The following is an 18,773-nucleotide window of genomic DNA, read 5'->3' on the forward strand; positions in this document are numbered from 1 at the left end:
CCAAAACATATCTGACAAAATGATGTGAATGATGATGTTAGGTGTTAGGAAAAGAGATTTACAAGTGTACCTCACTGTTTCTTCATGAGATGACCGGAAGTTCGCCGTCTCTTAGCAATCTATAATGATATACAATGTAGCCTTTCCCAGAACTAGTCTATTGTTACATGATAAGTGTCATTATAAGTTTTTCCCGTATATATAAATTCAATTTATTAAAATAATAAGGTCTTAGAAATGAACCCTGTAGTATTCAATAATATAGATTATATACCATTTTCTGCTTTTAAATCCGTGATTATCGGATTTATTTAAAAGACGAAATTAGCTTGTAAATGTTTACCTTTTATTTCTAAAATTATTTTGATTTGACAGATGCTTACATTTGTACTATTGTTTTTCTGTGAGTGCATGTTGTAATTTACATGTACATGTATATATTGTGTATACAATGTAAACGTATAATAATTTAAAAAGTCGTTAACATTAAATCATGCAGGGAAAAAAATAAAACGTAATTTATTGATAGCATGTCTTCAGTACCATTTTTTAACTATATGTGTTATATTTTCAATGATGAATTATTTGTTCTTTTTCAATATAAATTATCGAAACATTTGGAAACCGCCACTTGCATGTACAAAATATGCAAGTTAGTAGACCTATTAGTCTTATGTCATCCTCGATACTCCAGGGGTTCCGATCACTTACTAGCTGCAATATTGTAGCTCAAAAGACTTTTTGACAGAAAATGGTGTCGTCTTTAGAGCTACAATTGGTGCCTATTACTGCTAATGGAGCAAAGTAATGATTATGCAAACCATTATAAAACGTTTGTTTGCATTTTTATCGTACTTGTTTGATATCGCTTACCTACTAGGCAATAAAACTGAACCACATAAAATATCAAATTCTCATCGAGGCATTATTTTTTTACATAATACATATGAAGGTCTTTCTGAAGGGAATTTATACGGCAAGTCCACAAATTATGAATTTGACGTCTTGTGAGCGGTACGGTAGATATTAAGAATGGTAGTTATGTTTGTTTTGGACAAAAATAATATGTAAATGCATGTATACGCATAAAATAATTGGAAACCTACAAAAAAAGTATAGAAAACTATGCCCGAGTGATTTTTAGAGGCAGTGCTCCATTACGACACATAGGGACCAATTCGTACCCGGCCGAAAGCTATAGTAGGCCGGGTACGTATATTCGTTCTAATCACTTACGATCTCTACACCCCTGGACTATCTCATAGTAAAACTGGAGACAACAAAACAGAACAGGTAATTTAGTCATTTGGTGTACATCAAAAGAGCCGTATAACGGTACAATGTGGTTGACTTTGTGGCTTTGATGTAAGGCGTCGGTCTCTCTGTTGTCTTCAAAGGAAATCTTTGCTGACCTGTGATTGGTCAAATGTTTTCCGCTGGGCTGCCTTCAATTTCACAATGAGATAGTCCAGGGGTGTAGAGGTCGTAAGTGATCGGAACCCCTGGAGTATCGAGGATGGTCTTAAGTTAATGAAGCACATGTACTTGTGCGTCAAATAGATTAGATTAGGAACACTTGTCTTAAGTGTTCTCTTGTTATTTTTAAAAGTAATAAAGAAGACAAATATAAACATGTAGTTATGTTATCTTTCTTGTAGAAATAAAAAAGAAAAAAAGTGCAACCGAATAGAGTATGGGCGAAGGGAGATCACTCTATTTTTATTACCTGCTCACAATCAAGCGTCTTCATGACTCTGAATATTTTAGTCTTGCTCGCTGCTGACAGGAGGAGAAGACGAGTTGTGTGGCACTTCCGTAGGTTCATTCACCATTAATGAGGGAGCAGCAAAAATGGGGTTATTTTCAGAAGAGTTGTTTCCAACGAAGCTCAGCTTCGTCATATTCGTATCGTATATGGCATTATTCATTAATCAAGGTAATTGTAGCATATAAAACACGCATGCTCCCTGGTCCAAAACTGACATGTCTAAGAACCCGCAGAGAGACAGGGGCAAACATGTTGTAATGGGCTCTTTTGAAAAGGTGCCAAATGTATCACGAATTTGTGCCTTTCGAATGAATCTTCTAGACATGATTATCAGCGCTCATGGTCCTAATGATTCTTATTTTTTTAGTGTAAATTGACCTGTATGACTATTCTATTCAGAAACATAATGTTTGCCCTACTGCATTACTGCACTAACATGTAACTGTTAAAATATGTACTAACACTTAACATGAAAGTGATACAAACTAGATAGCTACAATAATACATGTGTTATCACAAATATTTGATTGCATATCCATTATTATTTTGCTACCTATTGCAGTATTCAGTACAGTACTTAATGCTTGTAACATTCCCTCAAACGCGTTTGGGTTTCGTTTGCGTTCCTTTCATTTAGTTTCGTTTGCGTTTCCTTTCGTTTATCGTTTTTCGTTTGCATTTGCTCTTCTGAATTCGCTTGCATTCGTTTGCGTTTGAGCTTTTATTTGAATTCGTTTTCGTTCGTTTGCGTTTGCGTGCGTTTGCGTTTCGTCAACCGGATGTACTTCTTTTCATTTTGATTGGGAATTGTTAGTTGCGCATGCTCAAACAAACACTAAAAATGGAGTCAACTGCCGGTGTAGCACTAGACCTATTTCACTGTATGTTTCAAAACATTTGAAATTTTAATTATATAGAATATGGAACAGGGTGCAGGATTTCTAATAATTTACTGGAGTTACTGTACATTTAATTTGTACATGTACTGTAGCTGTAGTCTGAAGCTGAACAGATCGAGATATGTCATCTTTTCCTAAAAATATGTGTTTATCAAATATCACATTTACACTAGTACAAATGTAAAACAATACAATATCTCTGTATTTCATTAAAGATGCTCCACCGCCGACAGAGCATAAATGATATTCATCATTTGAACAATAATTGGTGTTTAATCGTGTATATAATAGTCTAATTAACACAAAAAATAATATAAAATAATCTATTTTGCCTTTGGTACATGCCTATTCAGTAGTTCATTTCATATAGGATATAGTAGTTCGGAATTTTTTCGGGATGCACTTAATTATGTTTCATATTTTTAACTTGAAGTAAAATTAGAAGCTCAAACTTTTCAATGGTGGTAATGGTGTAAAGTAAGTAACTTTTGTAACTGAAGAAAAATACTAAATCGTCGGCTCCTGTTTTTAATAGTGAAAAAATCCTATTTGTCAGCGGTGGAGCATCTTTAACTATTTTTGGTAACATTAATTTACGGACATCTTTTACTTGGATTATATATCAAGGACGTATATATCTACTTATAAATCCTTAGATACTCCATTACATTAAAATACGATCCTGTCAATTGAAACTAACTAATATATCACGATCTAAATTTAATTTCTACACGTAGAGATACCAAATACCCGTTACGGTACAGTGAGTCAGGTAACATCTGGACCGTAACTCAGGTAAGACACGTGTTATTTGCAGAGCTCCGGTCTACCCGATGCCGCTGGGTGTGATCAGGTGTCACTAAGTCACTAATTAATTAACATACATATATATATATATATACAATCGCCCAGTCTCGGTCATGTTCCGACGGGCATCTGATAGGGGAGTTATTTCATTTCATTTTATACCGTTCACGGTCCATAAGTGCAAGCTACAACATGTAAAATATACAATTTATATTACAAAAGAGACGGAATTGCGAAGTGATACATATATCATGGACATTAAATTTTCAGCAAATGTCTCATCTTTTTCACTTTTCTCACCTTTTCTTAAAAGCAAAATAGATAAATCAAGGATTTATAAGTAGGGTCATCTAATTATATACAAGTCCTTGGTGTTGTTACTTGTAAATCCTTGTGTAACTTCAGTTAAAACTTGCAGACACTGAGATACAAGTAGAAAATGAGAAACTTTTAGGTGTACATTTAAATGGCTGTCTGTCATGGAAAAATCACATCGATAAAACTTTGACAAAGATAAGACAATCTTTGGGCTTACTACGCCATTTCTGTTCCTTTCTTCCAATACAGGGAAGAATTAAGTTTTATAATTCATGTGTTTTCCCCCAATTTTTCTATTGTTGTAACATATGGTCTGGTTGCAGTGCAAATAATATGGCCAGATTATACAAAGCCCAAAAACAAGCAGCCAGAGTCATTCTTGATGTACCATACGACACTCCGTCAGCAGAAATGTTTGAAATACTCAAATGGCTACCAATTGAGAAATATTTTAAATTTAAGAAATTATGTATGTATTTTAAATGTAAACACGATCAGGTGCCTAATTATCTTAGAGATAATATACAATCAGTCAAAAATGAGCACAGAAGAAGTACCAGATTCTCTGATGCCAATAATGTTGTTGTGCCTAAGCATAGAACCAGTTTTTATTCAAATCAATTTTTTTTCTCTGGAGCTCAGGATTGGAACCAACTACCAAATGTTTTGAAGTCAATTCAAACTTTAATCAGTTTCAGAGAAAGCCTGATCAAATACCTTTGGGATTCTTAACTCATTCTTTTAAATTGTAGTGAAAAGTCTTTTTATGCTATGCTATGTTAGCATATATTCTGGTTATTTTTACTCTTTGCTATGTTAGCATATATGTATATATGGTAGTGATGCCATTTAAATGATAATGCATTCTGTGATAATTTTAATTAACACTGACTGTGATATAAATTGTGTAATTATAGTACATGTGGCTAAAATTTTATTAATTAAGTATCATCGTGTTATGAAACAATTATCTTAATGATAATATATTGATATTGATATGATTATGATATAATTATTACTGTGTGTGACATATGGTATTTATATAACGTGTATTTTTACTAACCATAAAATGTTTTACTAACCTTAGAGGACCTTGCGGTAGATTAGCCTTTGGCTAAGCATGTTATCCTCTCTAAATAAAGTTATATTATTATTATTATTATTATGATTAATTTACCAGAATTTTGTAATTCTTTAACGTTTGTTAATACTTAACAATTTAACTTAAAAAAAACCAACTTGGTCTTCTGTATTACCATTTCTTAATATACTTTTGGCGTAAAACATCATAAAATGGACATTGTAATGGAAAGTGATGTTCATCATCAAGTAAATTCATTTAAATCACAACATATACAATAGGTTAATTTGTAAAATGAAATTATAACAAAAATTATCAATTTAGTGTTTGTACAGTATACCATGTGTTGTATTACAGTAAATACATTGTTAATAAACTCTTGTCTATATGCCTCATTAATTCTATTCTGAATAATTTGAAATGTGTACAGTAACAGTATTATTTGGATACCTAATCCTTCACAAATCGTGTTTGAATAAGTATAATAACATACATGTACCACGTGCACGATGTACATGTAATTACCCAAATAAAGACATAAACATATTGCAATCCCAGAGGTGGAGGGCTTGTGGTAATATGTCGGGACATCTTAACCACTCGGCCACCGCGGCCCCCAGCAGAATAATAGCAATATGAAATTAAGAATAAAGAACAAATAATTATGAATTATAAAAGAATCGCCAAGACTGTTTTTCACTAATTTTACACATTTTGTGGTCAAAAATTTATATTGTTGACTTAAATTTCATAAATGTTCACATATTTTTACATTGAATGTCTCTTATAATTTGTTCAAATATTTAAAGACCTCTTCTTAAAATTACAGTCAATGCATGTAAACCGTATGGTGAACTTTATATCCATTATCGGGATACAGTAATTACAAACATATTAATGTATTTTTCCTCTTGAAAATGATTGTCAATGTCAAATTATATATATGTATTTTAAAAAAAATATATTTGTATATATTACAGTTATATAATTTTCAAGTGTGTTTTTTATATTATAAGATACTGATAAAATGCCTATTGTTGAATGCCAATCGTTTTCAGTGTTGTTCATATTATTACACTTACAATTTTATCATTTATGTATCTTTGAAAAAAATATTGTATTTGCAAGCCGGTACAGCAAGGACGCTGTATATACATGCGTCATTTGTTTAGTACACCTGTGACTAAACATTTGTAATTGTGCCCTGGGCCGTGACATTGCTTGCCGAGGTGAACAAGTACCAAGATACTATATATAGCTGTAACTATATATAGACTAATCCGGATCACTATACAACCGTTGTGCGGATCGATTACTATGATCACATTTAATTTCCTGTCTCGGTGGTTTTTACCTTTCGTTTTTCGTTTGCGTATTTCGTTTTGCGTTTTTCCTTTTTCGTTTGCGTTCATCTTCGATAGCTTGCGTTTTTCGTTTTTCGTTTAGAGAGACGCATTTTTGTTCTTCGTTTTTCGTTTGCGTTTTCTTTCGTTTGCGTTTGGTTTTTCGTTTTCGTTTTTTATTTCGTGTGCGTGTCGAGGGAACATTACACGCATTAAGTACTGTATGAGTGTCAATTCACTTAGATGCAAAAAAATGGAAAACAAATGAAAAATATGTAAAAGGAGCGGGTCGGTGTGACTTTGACTTGTTAAATACGGTCTCTGTCACTCAGCTGACGAAGCATGCTTTTTTCGCTCAGTCGGTAGAGCCGTAGATTTCCACGCCGGAGACCCGGGTTCGATTCCTGGTCGGGGCACTCGACAGGAATGTGTATTTTCCCTGTTATTCTACCAATATATTTCATCACCTTAAAATACATTGTACAAAGTAATTTGTTTTTATGATAGTTATATACTATATTGCAAAAGGAGACGTTGTATATGTATGTTCCACGGAAAGGGACCAATAATGTCCTTATACAATATACACACTTGATTCCATATAACATGAATTAAAACTCTTAAGAGTCCACTTGTCAGCCGATTTCTTATATTGCACATTATTTTGCTGACGTTGTGTTTCAAAATTGCCTTGTTTTATTACTTACCTCTAACGTAACATTCTTTTAGTAGATAGAGACAACTCTTATTAATCCTCTTGTAAGAATTTCATTGGTTAATATCAGTAATTTATGTGACACATTTTTAAAATAGTTATAAAACCATATTTGTGTCTTAATTGAGGCTTTCACATACAAATGAAGCAATTTTGTTTATCATTCATTGATAAAAATATAATGTACATAGCATTTTATTTGATGTTTAAAGGGATACCTGAAATTACAATTGTGTATTTATTACAGATATATGTTTTTAGCTTTATCAGCTTTTAACTATATACCCTAGCTGTTAAGTGATAAGCTCCCCATTAACATTTTCTGATTGAAATTATCAGTTGTTTCACTAATGTAATTATAAGAGAATAAGACATTATTATTTTCCCAAACAGAACATCCATTCAATCTACAAACATAAAACTACAGGAATCTTATATCATCCTCAAACATGTACATTGGGGACATTATCATGGATTTGACAATAAATCGTTGATTATTGTATTGTTTGATGTTTCTACAGGTATTTTAGTAACTGCCTCCAAGAGTAAAGACAACACCTACAACTTTAACACAGTAGCAGTGGTACTGCTGACAGAATGCCTCAAACTAATCGTGTCTATGGTTGTGTACTTAAAGGAGTAAGTATATGAATGGGGTTGTTATACATGTTTCATTCTGTAAATTAATAGCTAAAGCTTTTGTCTTTTGTTATTTTCAACATTAAACTAATAAAAAACGAGAGACAAAATTGATCTAAAACTAATTCGGCTATAACTGATATTGATACATAAGAAGATCTTCTTGCTTGTTCAAAACACTTATAACTTACTTATAGGAGATTTCAGAAAAGATGGCGATGACGTCACACAAAGGTACATCCGGGGGCTCAAAGGTACAACTCTTATATCTGTACACATAAACATTGTGGGAACACAGCCACTTGCGATGTTTGTTTACATTTTATTGTAATAAATAGTAGGCCAAACCGAGAACTATTGGGTTATTTACATTTCAAAAAGTGTAAATAAAAATATTTTACAATATAATATACAAAATTAAACATATAGTATTCATTTATTTTACTCTGTTTATACTCCATTTTCGACCGCTACGAGAAAACACGGTCGCCATTACGTATAAACATTGACAGATATATTGCAAATATCAACTTGAAATTACAAATTAAATTCAAAGTCCCACAAAATATAATTATAAGCAATTACTGTTTTCGAAGAGTTTCTTGATAAAACACTTTACGATGTGTGATTAGTGCAAAATTTAACATTTGCTTTCGTAGATTACCCGAAGCCCACGGCAGCCATTACAGTACAGCCGAGAACCCGAAATTTCGTCCATTTTCGGTGTCATTAAATTACGTATTCTGGTTATTTTTTTGTCATCAATTTTGGGATTTAGTTTATAACATACAAATAAGTCAGTTTGTAAGGTTCTTTTTATCATATTTTTAAACAAAACTTTGAGTATTTAGGATTCTCAAAGCCGTGCGCAATGTATCCTGGTCGGCATTTACAGTACTACGATCTGTAATTTATATCAATTTAAATGAAGTCTACCTAATGTGTATTCCAATTATCTAAAAGTAATACCACTTCAGTTTGAGACTTAACACAGCAGTCCATGGCATTAAAGCGACTGAAAATGAAATATAGAAAATGAAATCTGCAGCATGAAAACAGAACGATTTCACCATATTATTTTACAAGATCGGAAGCCATACGTGTACGTGTAAAACAGTAGTTTAATTACTATTCGTAATTTTGTTATGATACAAAAGTATTCCATTAAAACAACATGTACATATTAAATAACGAAAATATATCTTAAACAAGTACTTTTTAGCTCGCCTATTCGAAGAATAGGGGGAGCTAATGTTGTCACCCCGGCGTCGGCGTCGGCGTCAGCATTGGCGTCCCATTTCATGTTAAAGTTTTTGAGCAAGTTTCTGTTTCGTCAATTGTTTAAGCTTAAGTCATCATAAATGTTTATGATTTTATTTTCCTAATGTGTATGGATGCTGAACGTGATAATACAACCAATTTGGGGCCCTTTAGGGGGTTTTTGAGTCTGTTAATTTGCCTCATTTCTTCCATGTTAAAGTTTTTGAGCAAGTTTCTATTTTGTCTATTGTTTAAGCTTAAGTCATCATAAATGTTTATGATTTTATTTTCCTAATGTGTATGGATGCTGAACGTGATAATACAACCAATTTGGGGCCCTTTAGGGGGTTTTTGAGTCTGTTAATTTGTCATATTTCCATGTTTAAATAGTAAATACTTGAACATCAACTTCTTCTGAATAGGCAAGCTTTGCTGTTCTCCAACAGCTCTTGTTGAGATAAAAGTGTTGGTAATTATTAATATGATTTATTTCCCCAACAATGCTGTGGCCTGCGGTGATCTACCAGCGACGAAGCCATACACGAGCGGCCGTGGTCTGGTCAGGTGGTTCACGTTTTGTTTATATCATATTGTATTGTGAACAGTTTTTCATGTATAACAGAAACATTTATACATTGAAATAGATCATCTTTTCATAAACACCTTTTCACAACCTGAATTTATACGTATGAACAAAATCGGGTAGGCCTACGTGTGATGGCCCGGCAGCGCTTCGATAGGTGGCTTTGACACTAAAATTTAGCAATAAACAAATGAAATTATAAAAATGTTACGTCTGTAACCTGTGAAACAATAAGAAACCATTTCAAAATCAGAATTTGCAAGTATAAAAGCGTAAACTTTTGACAAAGTATCGATTATGAAGCAGGGATGTACGTATCTGTTATTGTTTTTATTAGTCGCCGTACTGTGTTTGTACCTTTGAGGACCCAGATGTAAACTTTCTGTGACGTTACGCCATCTTTTCTGAAATCTCCTATAATAAGCCAAGTTTTCAAAATCACAAAAAGCAATGGCCAACTGTGTACATCGTGATCTGATACATATCACAAAAAACATTATGCTCTTTCAGACATCACCACACTGCAGATATACTACATAGGAATACAAAATACAACAAGCATGCATATCAATCACAAACATCAAAAATCTGGAGTATCAGGTACCAGACTATTTAAAGTAACCACTCAATAACTCAAGAACTAAGAATAACAGGCATGTGTCAAGAGGCAAATGCAAATTAAACACGTGTACATAAAACAGCATGTACAGACTAAATATCAATCTCAAGACTTTTTTTATGTGCGTGTCTTTATCATGAATATTCAAAACTTTTATTTTCGAAGAACAGTATGTGCAGTTTATGTAATATTGGAACAGATTGTGTGTGTCTTAATAACTCCATTCCTTTGTTTGTGTCTTTTAATATTTTATTATGATAGCTAAAATATGATATATTGTGGTCACTTGTGCCAATGACAATTTTATTTGAGTAAAGGAATGGAAATTTGATATTCAATGAACATCAAATGAAGAATAACACTTGGAAATGATCAAAAGAAAAATTGATAATCATAGCAAATGTAATAAAAAATGTGAACAAGTCATTATTTGTACATATGATATCTAATTGTTTAGAACATTACAACAAAGAACACAATGTGTTACAAAGTAGTCAATTTTTGTAACATTAATAGTTTGATATTATTTACATCTGTTTTGTATATTTCAGTCACACTGTTGGTCAGCTTTTCTCAGAAATTCATAAATACAAACAAGGTAAATATATATGGTAGTCACTTTTCATTATCAATAACTGAATAAGTAGCATATATATTGTATATATGCTTTGTAACATTTAAGAAGAAGTTTGAAGAGTAACAGTTGTAGCATCAGTTGCTTAGTAAATGAATATAAAAGTTTCCATAACTAATTGTTTTCAAATTCCTGAAATGTTTAAATATCATTAATTCCCTCACTTATACATACGACTGAGTGTTGAATAATAGTCATAATGTGAAATGATGTTAAGCTTACTATAATAACATCACTGTGATCTTTATTTTGACTTTCAACCCATTTAAGTATTAAAGACTATCTCAATACCATCTTCTGCACTACCTGTTATTAACCATTCATTTCTGGGTCATATGTGCAAAGTTATTGTGTATATTAATTAAGTTAGTTAGTTTTACCTTTGACCTACATTAAATGAAATCTTTGACCACTACTATCTACATGTGAAATACTTGTGGTGAAGAATATTTTGCTGAATTTGTTCCACTATAATGGTGTATCTGAATGACTTTGTTCCAGTATTGCTGTACTACTTTGTGCCTGCTGCTTTGTACTGCCTTTATAACAACTTGGGATTCATTAACCTGGCGACCTATGACCCTACAACCTATTTCCTACTGCTGCAGTTCCGTGTTGTAGTGACAGGGGTAGTTTTTCAGGTATGTCTTGTATAAGGAGTAAAATGCCAGTCAGCTATAATTTGATGTGTGGTTGGGTATCCACTTTGCTGATAGCAATTCTTCATTCATGAATATATTTCTCAGTTCTCTAAGTTCTCTAGGGATTTTCCCACTGAAATTTCATATATCCAACTGGTAGGTTTATGTTTTACCTATTTAAGAATGTGTTATCATTTGAATGAAAGAGATCAATCTATCTATAGTTTGTGCCATGATTCTCCATGCTTGAATTTATATTGAAATTTTAATTATTTTTGCAGATTGTTTTCAGTAAGCAATTGAGTCGGATGCAGTGGTTGTCCCTAATTTTCCTGACTGTTGGATGTGTAGTAAAGGAATATGGCCACGATCATGAGACAAAGGTAGAACCAGGAGCTTCAAGCTGGTCTGTATACCTCAACCCAAGTCTTTTACTCATCATGGTACAGATCTTCTCCTCGTGTTTTGCAGGAGTTTACAACGAATTTCTCCTCAAAGACAAAGGTGTTGATGTGCACATCATGTTACAGAATATGTTTATGTACGTCGACTCTATCCTGTGTAATGTTTTGGTGCTAGCCTTCAAGGGTCAGCTAGCCACGGCCTTCACAGCACCCAGTATAGCAGCTCTCACCCAGCCTAGTGTACTCATGATCATGTGTAATAACGCAGCCATTGGTATCGTCACTAGTCTGTTTTTACGCTCCTTAAATTCCATTCTGAAAACATTTGCGAGTGCGTTAGAGTTAATGTTCACAGCGGTCTTGTGCTGGTTGATATTCGGTATAAAGATTGACATTTATACTTTCATTGCAATCTTTATTGTATCTGTAGCAACTGTTATGTATGCTCAAAAACCTGTTGTAAATCTAGCTAAGACAAGCAGTCAGAATAGTGAGCAAAGGGCAAAAGAAAATGATGTTGTATGAATCATTTTCCATTATTAGTGTTTTTATCGTCATCATCAAATCTTATTAATCTTTTTAAAGTAATTTTCATTTGTATTTTCAATTCAACTAGCATTTTTGTAGTGGCATTGTTTTCCAAAATGGCATTTACCATGATAGTCAATGTAGTTCACTGAAATAATTTTCTGTTGCCTGAAAATGGTTGTAGTTACAACGACTGAAAAACCATATCATTTATTCAGATGATTTTTGGACACTTCTGGTCCATCTAATTAATTTTTTGAAATGGGTTTACCAGCTATTAATTGAAACTTTCTTAAGGATTACTTGTGACCAATATTTATAATATATAAAGAGTATGAACTAGAGATGTTTCAGATATATTAGTTTTCTGATATCAACTTTAAATCAAATTGCTCACAAAATCTGTGATAAAATTTGAGAATTCTGTTGTATACCCTAGGCCTGGTAATGTGGTTTCAGGTTAACTTATATTGATAATGACAATGTAAACGTATTGCTCTGGCGTCTTCTTTATCAGCATGAATTTCAGGATTTTGTTCATGTAAAATATCCTCTTTGCATGTGTTTGAAGGAAGGAAATTCATGTGTATTTATAACATTTTATGACTTCATATTCTGTCTTTCCTTTGTGCTTCCAATGATATTCTCATAAAAAGTAAAAACCATTCAGAAAACCATGACAGTGTGCTATTTCATAATTTGTCCTCAATAAAGTTTGTATGTGTTTTTAACATCCTCAACACTCTGGGAAATTTTTAGTGTATATATATATAGTCCGAGTAAATTAGACAATCTCACTATAAACGTCCTCCACAATAATATTTGAATACTTTATCTAGATCTATACCACATGCCTTTACAAAAAACTGCTGGGCACTACTAGGCACTACTAGTCAGAATTTATGTCAGAAGGCATATTGATGTAGTAGAAAGCCTGCATCCAAATGTATATATTGTGCTTATTGTAGCAACTAGTGCATGCATCGTTACTGGAACCATTTTGTTATTATATCATACATTATTGCAGAATTTATATACATGTATATATAGACTTTTTATGTACTGTCATTTTCTGCAGGGTACCAAAACCAAGGGTTATTAAACAGTGTTGTTCAAAAGTTTTGTGCATACATAAACATATGTAACTGTTCATCAACAAAACGTTCCATGTTTATACAATTGTCATTTTCAACAGATTTTCTTTTGAAAGTTGTAGGAAGAATTACTGAAAATGTTTAATTTGCCAGGGTATATAGTTTGTTAAATTGACAATCCAAAATCAAAATTATCTGTTTATACATAGTTGTGATACTTATGCAAACATAATGAACTGAATTTGTGATTAAATGATGTTGAGTATTCATTTGGCTCTAGTTTGAGGATATAATATTCTGATTTTCTTGCACAAACAAATGGCATCATACTCAAAAGTTTCTCCAAGTAGAGGATCAGTCTAAATCACTACAAAAAGACATTATACACTTATGTTTTATGTTTGAGGTGCTTTTGAACAAAGGGGATAACATGTGTGCCCTCTGTACTATATTGTTTCAGTATGAAAAAGGCAATTCTGATCATGAATATCAGAGCCTCATTTTCAGCTAAGATTATACATCATAGCATCATGCAGTTTTTACCGACTGATGTGTATGTTTTTTTTGGTTTGCTTTTTTTTTTAAAATGGTATTATATTGGGTAAGTGTGAACGGTAATTTTTTTAACATTTTTGGGTTGTTGGTTGGTGAGATTGTTATGAAGACTAATGATCAAGAAAAACAATTTTGTTGTATTGTAGATTTCTTACAGCCTTTAGGCTTGTTTAAATTAACTAGTCGCTAAGCTAGCTTTAAACAAATTACAACACAAGACATGATGCCAAAGGTTACTAGTTTTTTAGTTGAGTGTTTCAAGCTTCTTCATCAATATTTGTGACGTTTAAATTTTAGACTAGAATTTGCACTGTTAACAGATATTTTCCTGTTACTGATTTTCACTTATTCTTGCCATTTTGTATTGAAAATTGTAGTTGTGTGTATATCAATTCATGCAAAGGGTCACTGTTTTTTTAGTGGTAAGAATAGAAGCAATAATTTATATGCATTGAATGTTGTTTGAGATCAAATCATAATTTATATACTCTATTTGAGATTGAACTATGATCGAACTATAGTGTATACTTTATTTAAACAAGGCTTAATGGGGTCATTCTTGAAATGTTGTTGTACACAAGGACCTGCCAGTTGATGATCATGACCCAGGGTCTGGCCATGCCTTGTATCTGCATATAGCGCACACCCCAATTTTTAACTGGTAAATTGTGAAAAAAAGTGCATTATACACTCAAAAATAGGGTAGTTTAGTATTTTACACTTTTCAATTTTGTACTACGTTAGTTTATACATGTAATTTCTGGGGGAAAATAAAAGTCTGTTTCTTGATCTGGATTCCAGGTTTAAAATGTATACCGGTATATATATTTATTGTTTATATTTGATGTGAATTGCTTGTCTGACAAGGAAGTGTGTTGGTGTGCTCTTTCTATGCCTCGTATGCGAGATTTAATTACCACTGTATGTCATTTGGTTGTGAAAATCATGAAAGTGGTCAACAGCTACAAGACATAATTGTCATTCCATTTTACAATTCATACATAATTTTATCCCTATTTCTCAAAACTTACACATCTGCTGTTTTCTATAGTTTTTAAGCTTTTCATCGTGATCTTTGCTCAAATCTAGACTTTTCCCATGTAACCGGTTCTTCTGAAATCAAAAATTATTCCAGTGTTCTGAGCAGAAACTCTGCCCATATATTTCTATATCTTGTCATGCATATTAGTCCCATTTTTTGTATGTATTTGATAGATATACTGTACATGTACTTTAATAACGTCCACCTTGGTCTATATTCAAAACTATTTTTGATCAAAAACAGCAAAAAGCTTGATTCTCTATTACCGGTATATCTAATCAAAACATTTTATTTATAAAATGTTAAAGATAATTATGTGGTAAGTTATGTGTTAAGACATCATTAACTGTGTTTATTTTAAACTTCAAACTTTTTGTTCATCATTAAAATATGTTTAATACCATTAGAAATACATTTTATTTCGGTTTTAAAATCAGTCTTCTACTTTTACTATAAATGGTCATAAGGAATGTGAATATAATAATCTATAAAATTTCCTCCTTTTATCATGACATTTTGTGTCTATAGGGATGATAATCCTTGTTTGTAATATACATGTACTTGTATTGATATTAATGTTGTCTGTCTGTCTTTTCACTTCTTCCATTTCATTACTATATCATATGTCTTTTCAACTGTTTGTGTATCTAATATATTGTATGATGTGGTATGAAAGGATTTGTATGAGTGATGTTTGATGTGTGATGAATATGTTACTACATTTAGCACTATATATATTGGTACCATGGGATCAATCAAATCTTGGACCCGAGGTAGTAGGGATAGGGAACTGAAATCTGAATGCAGCCGTTCCCTACTTCTTCCCTGCTACTCAGGGTCAGTAATTTGACTGTTCCTGAAGTAGCTATGAAACTAATGTTTTATTACCAGATAATTGTGGTATCATAAACAAGAACATTATTATATTCGCTAACTACGCTTTTTCTGAGAACAGACCAAGTAAAAAAACTCTATTGATGCACTTGAATGGAGATTCAGAGAGGGGAATTGCTATGATCATCTCTGGTGCTTGTAACAGTACTATGCTATCTAGTGAAAGATTGACAGCATTCACATGTGATTTTATCAGGTGAAAATACTAATACAATGTATATTCTTAAAATGATAGTCAGGTAAATATTTGTTGCTTTCACTATATCGGGTATCCTCATGACACATTCTCTCAGAAGTCCTCTTCTAGATATTAATTTAGAAACTTGCCTGGGACTGTTGCCAGTACTGTCTGTAGGTTGATAGTTTTTCTCTCAGCATAGTATTAAAGCTTTCTTCCACCTCCAAAACCAGGAATGTACTTAAATCAGGGCTTGCGCTGTCAGTCGCCATAGGCACCAATGGCGAATTTGAAATGCATTTGGCGAGTTAAAAACAGCATTGGCGAAAGAAGAATTTTTCATGAACCCAAAATTTAAATATCTAAAATAACCATAGCTGTTTAAATAATAGAGAGTTGTTAAACAAATCAAAATAAACAAAACTAGTCCACCATACAATTATGTATCTAATTCATTGTACCTGTATATAAATGTTACGGTTTTGGAGATTTTACATGTGATGTGTATTACTCTGCTTCATGTTCTTGTCTGTTCAATTTTACAAAACCACATTTAATGTAAATTTAATGTACTATTATTGGTTTTACTCGAAAAACTTTCTTGATTATAAATGTGCTGGTTGTCGTGTAAATCTATAAAATTGTATGCGTGTTGTGAACGTTCACTTTCTAACTAAATGTGCCAAGTGAAATGATCAAAACCACACTAATAAATATATTCACTGTTATATGCATGTATGTTTATAATTATGAAAACTTCAGCACTAAACTTTGTTTTTGTAAACCTGTATCACACAGTTTAAACCAAGTTAAAATGAGATGATGTGTAATAGCACTAGGAATTATAATATACAATATACACAGGAGTACTATAAGGATGATAGTGAAAGCTAAGGTTGTATAGTAAATTGTATAATTGGAAAAGAGATGTATTTCTATTCTTTAATCGTATATATACCCTCGTTTGAGATGCTAGAACTACAAATACAACATAAAGCTTGTAATTACAGTGTGCATATTTAAGCACTAGTCTGATGCCCATAACTAGTAATTTTACGGCCGGACTAGTTCCAATGGTAAATAATATATTTACAAGAGCGGTGGTCAATTTGATGCCCATAACTAGTAATTTTACGGCCGGACTAGTTCCAATGGTAAATAATATATTTACAAGAGCAGTGGTCAATTGCATTTTCAACACATTTTGAGTGCATTCTGAATGCGATTATTTCTGTCCGGATCGATGCATCATTTTGTGAGAATTTGCGTTCACGAATGCATCCAGTGCTGAAGCAAAACGGCTGTATATTTAATTTGGACTAGTGATTAAATAGTTGTACTAGTAAAATTATGGGATTTACTAGTCCAAATGACTAGCAGCGAAAAAAAATTCAAGTCACAGACTGTAATTATAATTTCCTCAAGAATGATATTTTCATGATTTCATGTTGAGTTCATGATAATTTAATCTGTTAAGAAGTATTCAATGGTTAACCTTTTGTAGTTTGATTATTCGTAGATCGCAAATAAGAATAAATTGGGAAAGTTTTTACCCTTGAAAATCTTTGTAATCATTTTAACATTTTCATGAAAATTAATGCACCTTTACACGTTGCACTTAAATGTAGCACATATCTTAATGAAATAAATATAAGCCATACACATGATACTGTAACAAGATCGAAGATGTACTTTTTCTTGTACAAGTAGTTAAATATTTAAAATCATGCCAGGTGACTAACTATGCCCTGTGTTATTTATTTGGCTATATAAGCCCATACTCTGTAATAACCTCATCCATATGTTTCATTGCAGAATTCAACACAACTGCGCGTCATTAGGAACTTTATAATAATAGGTCTTTTGTTGTTCTCTGAGTTTATTCTGTCTTTGCATATTACAAAGTTATCTCCCTTGCGGGTAGATATAGTTTATGATGTCGTTACTTTGTGAGCAAAACTCATTATCTGAAAAATACTCATAAAATACGACGTAACAGTACCTATCACAAGGGGAATTAACTCTGTAATATGTAAATACAGGACTACATTCAGAAGAGAGGATTATATAAATAAAGGATATCTAAATACTTATAATTACAATGTACAATATTAGGGCTTAATGGAATTTGATGTAAAGCATTTGTTGGGATACAGTATACGATTTTGTTGAAGGAGATGTTGAATTATTTTCTGGTTTTATTTTGTTTCATTTGATGAATTGATTTTGATGTTGGTGTAGGATTATTTCATTATTGACTTTATGCTTTTTGTAGATCAAAGTCCCAATCATTTGTTTGCTTGTAATATTTAATATAAGAATAATTACATCCCATTACATACATATAAAAACCACTGGAAAAATATCAAAATATGTGTCGTACCATTGGCTATACTGTGCTTGCATATTACAGACTTATCTCCCCTTGCAGTAACAGACACCTAAATTGTAGTAGGTCGTGTGTTTGTGAACATAGGAAAATAACAAAAAAATGTTTGCCTACCCTCAGGAGCAGAAACATCTGTGTTCTACAAAGGGAATTCTGTACAATATTGGTACACTACATCAAATAACAAGGAAGGTACATTTACTATAACAACACTGAATGAGAATTTTAACTGATCAGTTTATATTCAGTTCAAAAATACCCTTTGTTATTCAATGTTTATTTGTTGCATTGTTTGTTTTGTTGTTATTTAGTCAAAGAGTTTATTTTCTTTAAAAGAATCCATAGAACTTTTGTTATTTATATGCTTTGTATTTACTGAGAA

At 32.2% G+C, this 18,773-nt stretch overlaps 1 protein-coding gene across 1 annotated transcript; it reads left to right on the forward strand.

Moving 5' to 3' along the window:
• Positions 1 to 1,753: 1,753 nt before the first annotated feature.
• Positions 1,754 to 13,119, forward strand: LOC138318337 (UDP-galactose transporter senju-like). The gene is made up of 5 exons (XM_069260619.1): positions 1,754 to 1,936; positions 7,453 to 7,570; positions 10,584 to 10,630; positions 11,168 to 11,307; positions 11,589 to 13,119. The coding sequence occupies exons 1-5, from the start codon at positions 1,852 to 1,854 to the stop codon at positions 12,234 to 12,236; spliced, it is 1,038 nt and encodes a 345-aa protein (XP_069116720.1). The 5' UTR covers positions 1,754 to 1,851; the 3' UTR covers positions 12,237 to 13,119.
• Positions 13,120 to 18,773: the final 5,654 nt, after the last annotated feature.

Source organism: Argopecten irradians, chromosome 3 (assembly GCF_041381155.1).
Source record: "Argopecten irradians isolate NY chromosome 3, Ai_NY, whole genome shotgun sequence".
In the NCBI taxonomy this organism is placed as follows: Eukaryota; Metazoa; Mollusca; class Bivalvia; order Pectinida; family Pectinidae; genus Argopecten; species Argopecten irradians.

Excerpts from the sequence above, each read along its gene's own strand:
- LOC138318337 (XM_069260619.1), top strand. The coding sequence starts at position 1,852 with ATGGGGTTATTTTCAGAAGAGTTGTTTCCAACGAAGCTCAGCTTCGTC. Across the intron at positions 1,937-7,452 it reads GGCATTATTCATTAATCAAG|GTATTTTAGTAACTGCCTCC; the intron begins GTAATTGTAGCA and ends ATGTTTCTACAG. Across the intron at positions 10,631-11,167 it reads AATTCATAAATACAAACAAG|TATTGCTGTACTACTTTGTG; the intron begins GTAAATATATAT and ends ACTTTGTTCCAG.